Source organism: Guillardia theta (assembly GCF_000315625.1).
Source record: "Guillardia theta CCMP2712 unplaced genomic scaffold GUITHscaffold_16, whole genome shotgun sequence".
NCBI classification, from domain to species: domain Eukaryota; class Cryptophyceae; order Pyrenomonadales; family Geminigeraceae; genus Guillardia; species Guillardia theta.
The window spans coordinates 66,251-77,349 of record NW_005434658.1 but is presented as its reverse complement, the minus strand read 5'-3'; the positions used below and the strand labels follow the sequence as shown (position 1 = coordinate 77,349).

Here is an 11,099-nt window from a genome sequence, read left to right as displayed (position 1 = left end):
TAACAAAGGTTAACTTCAAGCCGATGGTAAGGGTGGGTATTTTGGGGTGCACTACCCCACCGATTGCCCCGTGTTGGTGACTACAGATGGTGGGTAGGGGAACTTAATTTTTTTTGATCACTGACATCACAAGGAGGGAGGGCACATTGCGTACGATCCACTAAGGGGGTGGGGTTGTGAAGTGTCTCTAAGGGTAGGGTGGTACAAGGAAAATTCCTGTGAAGCCGGTCATAGCATAAGGGTAGGGTTGTGGTCGGGCATCGTAGGGGTGTGTAAGGAGGGGTGGGGGTCTTCTTTGAGCTGTCATTCTATCAACCCCACCCTATACTGGAAACACAGCATCAATCGAGGACCCCTACCCCTTTCCTCATTTAATTCCTTCCACCATCACCCGTACATTTGATATACATCTATGGGGTCCACTTTAACTCACTACTAGACATGAACCCTACCCTACCCCACTGTCCTTTGCCCTGCCCTACCCTACCCTACCCTACCCTACCCTACCCTACCGTACTAGAGCAATGTGTTCCTGACACGGAAAAATGCACCCTGAACAACTGCACAGGAGCACTACCCCCACCTGACCCTCTTCGCACAGAGTACCCCTCTATACCTCTATTACTTCCCCACTTCAGAGGCCGGGAGAGTAGGGTCATGTTGAGATACGACCAGGGAGGGTGGGGTAGCGCTTTGAGCAAGCATGTGGGACGAATGGTAGGGTCGTTGATGTCATAGCAGAGGTGGGGTGACTCGGTTCTAGTAGTAAGGGGTAATAATTTCAGGAGGGTGGGGTTATATGAAAAGATCCAAAGGGTGGGGAGGACTGAATCGAATGTTGCGATGGGGTGGACATGATTGAGTGGGTAGTCGGGGCTTGTGTAAGTCCTCTGATGAGGGGTAGCTATTCCATGGTATAGAGTGATAGGGGTTGTTCAGAGGGGGTAGGGTCATAGATGTTCTAGCAGGAAGGGGTGGGGTATCCCTGATGTGTGGTAATCTAGGGGTAGGGTAGGGGCAAGTTGGGAATGCGACAAAGACGGGTAGATGAGGGAGACAAGAACAAGACGGAGTGAGGTGCGATGCAATGACGGGAGAGGAGTAGAGGAGGGAAGAGGAGAGGAGTAGAGGAGGGAGGCAGAGAAAGGCAAGGCAAGACCACGTGCTGATGGCTCAGGGCGGAGCAGGTGGACATGGAAGGGGGGGGAATAGGTAGACGGGGCGGAGGCGATGAAGGCGAATGAAGTGGACCAAGATAAACCAAGTAGTTACACTGAATGAGAGTAGAAAATTTTGATATGCCTTGTAGAAGGAAGAGTTGACTTGTTGCGCAGCGCATGATTTGAGGTCACGAGAATGAAGGAAGACGCTTCGTTGTGTAGCATGGACTCAATATCCAGCAACAGGGATGAGTGGTGTCAAGAACTGGAAGATGAACGAATGGTGAAAAGCAATGATGTCCATTGATTTTCGATCCTGATGTTGCTCCTTCAGATATCGAACAGCAAGCATTGCAGAAGCCTCGTCGTCACAAACAGAGATGGAAGGCGATGTGTTGAGAAGCGATACTCATTGGAATTCCTTGAAGAGAAGAACATTCATCTTGAAGACCTGAATAGAATGGTGTTTGATGACTGCTGCTTGCTATTCGCAGGAGTGATTCTTCTTGTAGGTCGGGTTGCTCAAGGAATTGAGGCATCCAAACATAATTCGGGTGCGAGAGAGCTTCCACAACACAATGTATTGGATCCTGGTCAAAGAGTTTTCGAAAGCAAAGACGCTGGAGCAGCTGATATGCGAAGAGAATGATTTGTCGAGGAAGAATGTCATGGTGTTAGCGGATCAGCTCACTTCAGCCCTCAAATATCTCCACAAGATGGGCACCCCGCACGGAAACCTGAAACCCAGCAACGTGCTGGTGGCGGAGGATTGTCACCTGCATGTCTGTGACATGCAGCTCTCTAGCGAGCTCTGCCCTCCGGAAGCAAGCATGGTCTACTGTAGCCCAGAGAGATTCCAAGACGGGAAAGCATCGTTCCACGACGATGTTTGGGCTATGGGGTGCGTGTATCTTGAGATGATACTGTTGGAGGTCTGCAAGGAATCGTTCTGGAAGGTTGTCAATGGTCAGGTTGAGCTGAGGGACAATTTGTTGGGCAAGATCTACTTGTTCTCAAGCTGCTTCGGGCTGATCATCAAGAGGCTGTTGAGCGTCGATGTTCACTTGAGGCCCACAACGGAGCAGGTCGAGACGCTCCTGTCCGTGTACAACAACGTAGAGGAGCCTTACCAGCTCTGCTGCCCTATCATGGGAGTGATGTACCGAGATCCTGTCTTCGTGCCTGGATCTGGCAACACCTACGAGCGCAGCGCCATCCAAAGTTTCTGGCGGAACAGAACCCCTGGCACGAGGCCCCGAGACCCTCTCACGAACATCGACCTGCCGACGGAGACTGTCTACGTCAACTGGGACAAGAGGAGAGAGGTTGCTGCATGGCTGGCTGAGCATGCAGACTACGTGCCGTACGGATGGTCTAGCAGGTGCGACGTGCCTCCAGTAGAATCTCGATTGGGAGATGCGTTGGCTGGAACAGCTCACTTGCAGCCGGGAGGGGTCTTGGGATACAACTTGTTGTGGTTGGCAGACGTTCTTGTGCAGAATTCTTCGATTCTGTTTCTGCTCCTTGCAACCGTCTTCTACGCCCTGGGCTTGCACGAGCTGTCGCAGTACGATTGGATGAACTGCCCCAACGACAAGTCGATGGCGGAGAGTTCAGCTGTCATGGAGTATCCGGTGCCCAAGGGGAGCCGGCTTCAGATCCTGGAGGTCTCCTCATGCTCCGAGCACCAGCTCTCGGTGAAGGTGCCAGCAGCCAACCTCTTCGACTTTCACTTCGACCGCTTCGGGATCTCCCTCATCATCCTCGGCGTCGTCTGGCTGTGGACGCGGACAGCGTGCAAGGTCAACGCTCCCCTCCCCTTCATCATGTGCTCCGCCCCTTTCTGGCTGGTAGGCAGCCACCTGTTCCGTGACTCGCTCCGTCCTCTCTACGAAGACATCGACCTCAAGGTCGGGCCGGGGATCCTTGAGATCAGCTCCACCCTCTTCGGGCTGGCGTGCCGGACGAGGGCGATGCAGCTGAGGGACGTGCAGGCAGTGAGGCAGAGCTCGGGGATGCAGCGGAACGACGAGCTGCTGAGCGAGCTTGAGATCCATCAGGGAGCACGAGTGCACAGGTGGGGGACTGTGCTGTCCTCCTTGGAGGTGCACTACGTTAAGAAGGTGGTGGGGGAGTACATCATACGGCAGGAGGAGGAGCTCAGAGATGGATGCAGCAGACAGCAAGCAGGAGGGGGAGGGTGCCGCTGGTGGCTGCAGACCAACGAGGAGCTGATGAGGCAGTTTGCGGAGGGCCGCGAACAGGCTTCGTACGAGAGGATGTGAGGGCGTGTAGAGGACGAGGATGTGTGACGACGGTAGTGAAGTGAGATGTTGTGAAGTGAGGTTCTGTGAGACTTGTACATGGTGACTTGTTACTTTGAAAGTTTTTGCATGCTATACTTAATGAAGGTTGAGCTCTAAAAGGCGGTTTGCATTCCACATCGCCACCACCCCAATCGCCTCCTCCATGCTCACTCCGAGGTCCCCTGAGCCAGCAAGGGAGTAAGAGGGCATGTCCTAACGCACGAGCGACGAGGAGGATGAAAGAGTGATGATGGTGGGCAGTGATTGAATACTGGTTCGATCATGAGGTTGTAGGTGGAGACCAAGGAGGATGCATGGCAGGCAAGCAGGTCAATAAAATGCAGGAGGAGGAGGAGGAGGAGGAGGAGGAGGAGGAGGAGGAGGAGGAGGAGGAGCAGCAGCAGCAGCAGCAGGGGAGACGTCCGACCCCTCTCGTCCACGATCATGGCCCCTTCGGTCCCGATGAAGAGAAAGCCCATCGGAGTCAGGTACACTCCCTGCGCTCTCGTCACACCACCGCCCGCCGCCTCCCTTCCCAGCTGACTCTGACCTGTCGGGGGCTCGTGCTGGTCTGGTGCTGGATCTTGATAGCCTCGCCCGCCATGTCCGACCGCCAGTCCTGCACCGTGAGGTACTCCTAGGAGCCGCGCGTCATGCTGAGGTAGGAGGAGGAGCAGGAGCAGGAGCAGGAGCAGGAGCAGGAGCAGGAGCAGGAGCAGGAGGAGCAAACAGTGGGTAACTATGAGCTGGAGCTGGAGGAGCAGGAGCTGGGGTGGGTAGCAAGTCGAGAGAGGAGGGACTGAGGCAATGGCGCGGCAAGGGTGGAAAGGAGAAGGAAAGTTTAAGTTGACCTCGAACAATTCCCTGTGGGATCGGGACTGAAGTTTGGCAGCGTCGGGGACGGGAAGGGAATGAGGAAGTCAGAGGTGTTAATGATAGGGAGGCGACCGGAGAGCCTGGAGAGACGTGAGATGTGCGGGTGACAAGACAAGACAAGACAAGACAAGACAAGACAAGACAAGACAAGACAGGACAAGACAAGACAAGACAGGACAGGACAAGACAAGACAAGACAAGACAAGACAAGACAGGACATGGCAAGACAGGACAGGGCAAGACAGGACAAGACAAGACAAGACAAGACAAGACAAGACAAAAGAGGATAGGGAATCGATAAGACGAGACTACACAGCGCAAAAAGCAGGAAGAGACAAGACCAGGAAGTAGAGCAGAAGCGAAGGGAACGAGGAGCAGGATAAAAGGAGGGGTGAGGATAGGAGGAGGGGTAAGGTAAGAGGGAGGGTTCAGATAAGGAGGAGACTAGTGACCTTCTGATCTCTTCGTATGCCCTCCTGCTGATAAACTTATCATCCTCTAGACGCTGCGGTCGCTTGTCAGGCCGTCGGAGGAGGAGGAGAAAGACATACCATATCCTGCGAGACGTATCGCGGCTGTGCGTCATTGCCGTTGCAGTATCTGTAGGAGGCGAGTCAGAGGTGAGGAGGAGGAGCAGAGAGCGGAGAAGGGAGGCAGAGAAGAAAGGAAGAGAGGAGAAGATCAAGAAGAGGGAGGGAGAACGGGGGGGGAGAGGGAGGAGGGGTTCGAGATTGAGGTTGGAGACGAGAGGGAGAGGATAGTTGGAAAGCGAGAGTTGGGAGGGAGCGAGCGAGCGAGCGAGCGAGCGAGAGAGAGAGAGAGAGAGAGAGAGAGAGAGAGAGAGAGAGAGAGAGAGAGAGAGAGAGAGAGAGAGAGGAGGAGTGGTTCATATTATTCCCATGAGCTTTCCTACCTGAAGCCTCCAAGGGAGTTGAAACAGAACTCGACGGTGATGCCGGAAGGGATGTGCCGCAGCATGCAGACCTAAGGCAGGGGAGGCAGAGAAGTGAGCAAAGAGGGAGGGAGGAGACTTCTGCTTGCTGCCCCCAGGAGCAAGAGGAAGGGAAGAGAGACAGAAAAACAGGCAGGCAGGCGGAGAGAGAAGGAGGGAGGAACGAACTAGCATGACTGTTGTTACCTCGTATAACATACTACCAACTCCATGGATCATATCCCAACAGGGGCTGAAAGGAAACATCACTTGTCAAGCCAACCCTCCTCCTCCCCGACACTCAGCTTGTCAAAATAGTCCCACCATCACCACCATCTCCATCATCATCATCATCATCTCCATTATCATCATCATCATCATCCACCTCCCCTCTTCACCATGTTGCACTCACGCGTGCCAGGTGCTTGTGAGCTTCTTGATCAAGATGCTCTTGTGGGTCTTTCCCGTCATGTAAATCAGCGATGGCGCGCGCGAGCGAAGGCGTCCCTCAGTAGAGGCGTCCAGGAGGTCTGGCAGGCAGAGGTCAAAGAATAGGAAGAGGAAAGGGAAGACAATGAGAAGAGAGATAAAGAGATCAGAGAAGAAAAGAGAGCAAAGAAACAAGACAACACGTACAAATGGGAGAAGAGAGGAGAAGCAGCAGCAGGGGCAGCAGGGGCAACAGGGGCAGCAGGGGCAGCTGCTGCTGCAGATGTAGCAAGAGGAGCAGCAGCAGCAGAAGAAGAAGAAGAAGAAGAAGCAGCAGCAGCAGCAGCAGCAGCAAGAGGAGGACGAGGAGCACGAGGAGGAGGAGAAGGAACAGGAGGGACTGACCGCTCATGTTGATGTAGGTGAAGTTCTCCGCCAGGTCGTTGCGGGAGACCCACGTGGGCCCGGCAACGTGTCGCTGCCCCAAGTTTAAAGGACAGGTAGGAGCTGCGAAAGGTGCAGACTTACGCCTTCTTGCGAGTCGTAGAAAGATTGGAAGTCGAGGGAGGAATTCTGCGAGCAGATTTCAAAAGTTGAGAGAGGAGTTGGAAGGCTGACCTGAGATTCAGAGACGTATGATGACAGCTGAGACAGAGGTCAACGAGGTATGGAGACATGTTGGCAAGAAACCTCAAGGCTTTCGATGTGATTCTGAAACAAGATATCGATCAAAACATGGGCGACGGACACGATGAGAAAGGGGATGACGTGGACGAGGTCGAGGACGAGGATAAGGACGAGGATGAGGATAAGGACGAGGACGAGGATAAGGACGAGGACAAGGACAAGGACAAGGACAAGGACGAGGCCAAGGACAAGGCCAAGGACAAGGACAAGGACAAGGACAAGGACGAGAGGAAGGAGGTTCTGGCGGAGAAGTTTGTCATGGAAGTTGAAGGAGAGACCTTGATTATTTCCAGCTTCTCGTGCGATCTCGCGGCCTCCTCCTTCCTCTCCTTGACACCCTGCCATCCTGTAAGTCACCGGGAGGCAACGAGACTGCTGGGCCCACATCCTGGTCGTCGGTACGATCGAGCTCCTCCTTCAGGCAGGCCTGCAAGACCTCTATGTCCTCCTGCTCATGCTGTGACCCACGGGACAAGTGCTGTTCCCTTACCAGCTCTTGCTGATACAGCTGCTTCTCCGCTGACTTGTACAGGACTGCTAGCCTCTGCCTCCTGCCAAGTCTGTCAGTACGAGTGGCTCTGCTGGAAGCAGCTGAGATAAGTTCACGTCTTCTCATGCTTATCGAGCTTCAGTTCGGAATAATTCTTCTTCTGGAGGTTCCCCAGCCCAAGTCGATCCATGAGGTCGAAGACTGAGAATGCAGAGAGTTCAGGGCAGGGTCGACGGGGGGGGGGGGGGGGGAGGGGAGAGAAGGAGAGTGCAGAGGACGAGGACAAGAACAAGGACGAGGACAAGGAACAAGGAAGAGGAGACAGGACGAGGAGGAGGAGAAGGGCACACAAACAAGAAGGGCGATGAGGAAGACGGAACGGAGGAGGAGTGGAGACTAGTCATGGCCAAAGAGGAGGGGGCATGAAAGTGAGCACTCACAGAAATCCTCGTCCTCCGACAAATCTCCCTCTCCCTCCCTCTCCCCTGCTCCTTCTCCCTCTCCCTTTCCCTTCTCTTTCCCCTTCCCCTCTTCCTTGGAAGTCGCCTGGACCGCCATCCTGTCAATTCCTTGCGCCCACAGCGGTCGCTGCTACTCACAGTTTTCTTCCCTCCCCCTTGATGCACTACCTTCTCGCTCGTGCCCTCGGGCTGAAACACGAAGTCTAAAAATTCCTCGTGCCCCACACACTGCGACAGGATCATCAACTACCGCCAGCACCGCACCATGCTCGACCTCCAAGTCGTACGCATCCTTCATCAGCTCCTCGAGGGCGGCGGTGTAGTTGCTGCTCGCGATCAGCTGCGTGTGGGGTGAAGGAGCCGGGCTTCTCACCTCTGGTTGACTAGGAGCGGCAGCTCGTCGTCTTCCTGGACATAGTTGATGTCCTCGTACGCGTGTTTGAACTGCAAGTCATGTCAGTCTCCTCTTTCTCTTCCTCCAACCCACTTCCCTTGTCCTCCTCCTTCCCTCCTCCTCCTATTCCTTGCCTCATCATCATCACCACCATCACCACCACTACCACTACTACCACCACCGTCATGTTCCTCTATTCCCCATTCCAATCCCACACTTCCACACTCCCTACTTCTTCCTCCTCCTCCCGCTGCTCCCGCTGCTCCCCCTCCCCCTCACCATCGAAACGTCAGCAGGGAGGCAGGGCAGGGCCGTCGGGTCATCCTCCGGCGCGTCAATCCCTCGCACGCGCACGCCGGATGCGTTGTGGGCGAATCGGAGTAGATTGTCGAGGATACACTGCCGCTCCTCGTCGGTGAAGAACTCAGCCGCCCACTGAAGAGGAGGAACAAGAGTCAGCGGAAGAGGAGGAGGAGGAGGAGAGGAGACAGCGAGTGAGGAGGAGGAGGAGAAGGAGGGGAGAAGTTAGAGAGTGGGGAGGCAGAGAAGAATCAAGCAGGAAGCACGTCAGAACGAGCCTCAATCTCTACTTCTCCCAAAGCTGCTGCCACCTCTCCCTCTTTTCCCCTCCTCTCTGAACCACTCTCCTCATATCTTGCACCTCCCACACACCCACACGTCCCAAATTCTCTTCCTCCCTCCTGCCCCAGTCCCTCCTTCACTCCGTCCCTCCGTCCCTCCTTTCCTCCCTACTCTGCCTGCCTTTTCCCTATCTCTTCCTCCCCCCGCTCCCTCCTCTCCCTGCCCCCACCCCATCCTCACTTCCTCTCCCCTCCTCTCTCTCCCCGCACCTCCTTGGAATGCCCGTAGGCGAACTTGTCGCCATCGATATACAGATGAGCTTGAAACGCTTCGAGGAGCTTCTTGAGCGGAGCAGCACGAGGAAGGCACCCAATCCTCTTGGCGTCGTCGAAAACCTTCTCAGTGACCTGAGGTTGGAGGGGAAAAGTTAATGGCAACAAGGAAATGTGGAGGAGGAGCAATCACGAGTCAGATGCAACGAACATCACTGCTGGTACTTCAACCATGAGCTTGTTCGTGAGCAAACACAGACAGCTTGACAAGTAGCACCAGCAACACTAGCACTAGCAGCACCCATAGAAGTGACACCAGCACCACCAGCAACAGCACCACAACCACTACAAACAGCACAAGCACCAGCACCAGCACCAGCACCAGCACCAGTACCTTTTTCATGGTGTTGAAGAATCGATCATAGTGCAAAGACTTGGAGGAGGCGATGAGCCCTTGCGAAACCGCAGCGTCTGTGATCTTGCGTGCGATGTCGCTAATGGAGTAGCTGCAGAAGACGATGAGTAAGCAGCAGCAGGTCGAGGAAGACGAGGACAAGGGCGGGTGTGAGCACGAGCACGGGGACGGGGACGGGGACGGGGACGGGGACGAGAAGGAAAAGCAGCAGCAGCAGCAGCAATACAACAGCAAAGGCAGCACCAGCACCAGCACCAGCACCAGCACCAGCACCAGCACCAGCACCAGCACCAGCACCAGCAGCGAACAGGAACATGCCGTTACCATCTGAGCCTCCCACCCGAAGTCTCGTTCTTCTCCGTAACAATTTGCTCCACCATCTCTTCAGTGAGCATGTCGCTGTATCCGCTCTCGAGGTACGGGCAGAAGTACGTCTGCAGCCTCCCGTCCGGCAGCCGCACCTGCTCGAGAAGCAGGACATTAGGGCTTAAGATCAGCATGCTGGAAGAGCGGTACTGCCTACCTTCCCCTTGGGGATCGGCTCGAAGTACTGAATCGCCAGGTCCTCCTGCACCACCTCCTCGCTCTTGTGCTTCGACCTTGACCTCTTTGCCTTCTTCTTCCTCGCTTCTTCCAAGAGCACGTTGTACATAGGACGAACGACTATCCCCGCCCCCCCGATGTCGTCGCTGTACTCCTCCTCTTGAGTCTGCGGGTGCCCCTCCTTCCTCTGCAGCTGGATAGAGGACTCGCTCGAAGGAGCAGCAGCGTGCGATGGCTCCATGCCCTCAGCCTCGACCGCCTCCTCCTCCTCCCTCTCCTTTGGATGGCCCTGGGGCTCGGAGGAGGACTCAATCATAAGATCGTCGAGGATAGCGTCCTGCCTCTGCTTGCCCGGGTACTTAGTCCTCGCCAGCAGTTCAGTCTGGTAGGAGTCGAGCGACTTGACAGCGCGCATGTCAGTCACCAGCGACTTGCCGGCGTACTCGTTGATGTTGAAGACATCGCTGGCGTTGGACATATCGGGGCGGATGGCCTCGTTCTCGTAAGTCTTGGCCTCGGACTCGTAGAGGGAGGACTCCATCATCAGATCGTCTAGCTTCTTCTCCTTCTGCCTTCCCCTCCTCTGCCATAGAAACTCCCCCTGGTCCTGCACGACCTGCCGATCCCCAGTCATCGCCGGCACAGCAACACCAGCGACTACCGTCTGCGTTCCTTGCTCCTTCGGCGTCGGAGCTTGTGCTGGTGGCAGTTCCTTCACTGGCTGCTCCCTGCACCAAACTCTCGTCAGCATCAGCACGCAATGCCCTTCCTTCACTCTCAGCCCTCACATGACTGGCTGCTTCTGCAAGGAAAGAAATCAGACGGCAGGAGCAGGTGAACGAGACAGGTCGCATGCTCTACCGCACCTGGTCCTTGGTCGTGGTCACGTTCGTCCTCGACGATGTGGAAGAGCTCGACTCCTCCTGCATCTTCTCATCCGATTCGTCCCATGACGATTGCCCCGGCCTCCTCTCCTCGTAGTCACTCAGGCTGAAATCCTCTGAGGAGGAGTCTCCGCCCTCAGGAACAAGACTCTCCGACATGGCGCGCGCGGGACCAACCCTGCATGAGCCGACACCGCCAGGTGGAGACGAGGCAGGGAAGGAGCATGCAGCAGTCCAAGGTCAGACCCGCCAACGAGCATCAGGCACAGCCAGGGAACCATCGGCAAACTCCTCCCCATCCCTCTTCGTCTTGACAGTAAAGATCTGCATGATGCCTGCGGTCTCGTCTTGGGCTCATGGGACCAGGACGAGCTGCGATCAGCATCGCCGCTGCCATCTTCAGGTTCTCTCCAGAACAATGGTCTGCTTCGCCGTCCTCCAAGTGAAGGGCCTGGCTCGTTCTCTGCTCCATGTGCTCCCATGCCTCTGTCGTGCTCCTCCTTCATCTTTCAGTCCTCATGGTCTCCTCCTCCCCTCTCTCTGGTCATCCGTATGCCCATCGGCTCTCGTCGTCCTGTCTCCTTCCTCCACATCTCCGTGTCGTTTCAGTTCAGCTTGTCCTTCAGTGCAGAACACGCACTATGTCACTTCCCACTCCTCCTCCTCCTC

The 11,099-nt window shown here is 55.5% G+C and overlaps 4 protein-coding genes across 4 annotated transcripts; 2 read left to right on the top strand and 2 right to left on the bottom strand.

Moving 5' to 3' along the window:
- Positions 1-1,383: 1,383 nt before the first annotated feature.
- Positions 1,384-3,581, top strand: GUITHDRAFT_161944 (hypothetical protein; the record flags this gene model as incomplete). Its single annotated transcript, XM_005836737.1, has 3 exons — positions 1,384-1,443; positions 1,495-1,623; positions 1,673-3,581. 3 exons carry the CDS (start codon positions 1,384-1,386, stop codon positions 3,443-3,445), a joined length of 1,962 nt encoding a protein of 653 aa, XP_005836794.1. The 3' UTR covers positions 3,446-3,581.
- Positions 3,563-5,320, bottom strand: GUITHDRAFT_104207 (hypothetical protein; the record flags this gene model as incomplete). Its single annotated transcript, XM_005836736.1, has 5 exons — positions 3,563-3,648; positions 3,894-3,963; positions 4,017-4,103; positions 4,894-4,942; positions 5,256-5,320. The coding sequence occupies 5 exons, from the start codon at positions 5,318-5,320 to the stop codon at positions 3,563-3,565; spliced, it is 357 nt and encodes a 118-aa protein (XP_005836793.1).
- A 1,057-nt stretch (positions 5,321-6,377) lies between these two features.
- GUITHDRAFT_104206 (hypothetical protein) lies at positions 6,378-6,930 on the top strand (the record flags this gene model as incomplete). The annotated part of the gene is made up of 2 exons (XM_005836735.1): positions 6,378-6,737; positions 6,922-6,930. 2 exons carry the CDS (start codon positions 6,378-6,380, stop codon positions 6,928-6,930), a joined length of 369 nt encoding a protein of 122 aa, XP_005836792.1.
- Positions 6,931-6,991: 61 nt separating this feature from the next.
- On the bottom strand, positions 6,992-10,589 carry GUITHDRAFT_104205 (hypothetical protein; the record flags this gene model as incomplete). The annotated part of the gene is made up of 12 exons (XM_005836734.1): positions 6,992-7,080; positions 7,320-7,425; positions 7,479-7,568; positions 7,615-7,666; positions 7,714-7,784; positions 8,014-8,169; positions 8,586-8,723; positions 8,890-9,094; positions 9,328-9,464; positions 9,527-10,274; positions 10,335-10,348; positions 10,413-10,589. 12 exons carry the CDS (start codon positions 10,587-10,589, stop codon positions 6,992-6,994), a joined length of 1,983 nt encoding a protein of 660 aa, XP_005836791.1.
- Positions 10,590-11,099: the final 510 nt, after the last annotated feature.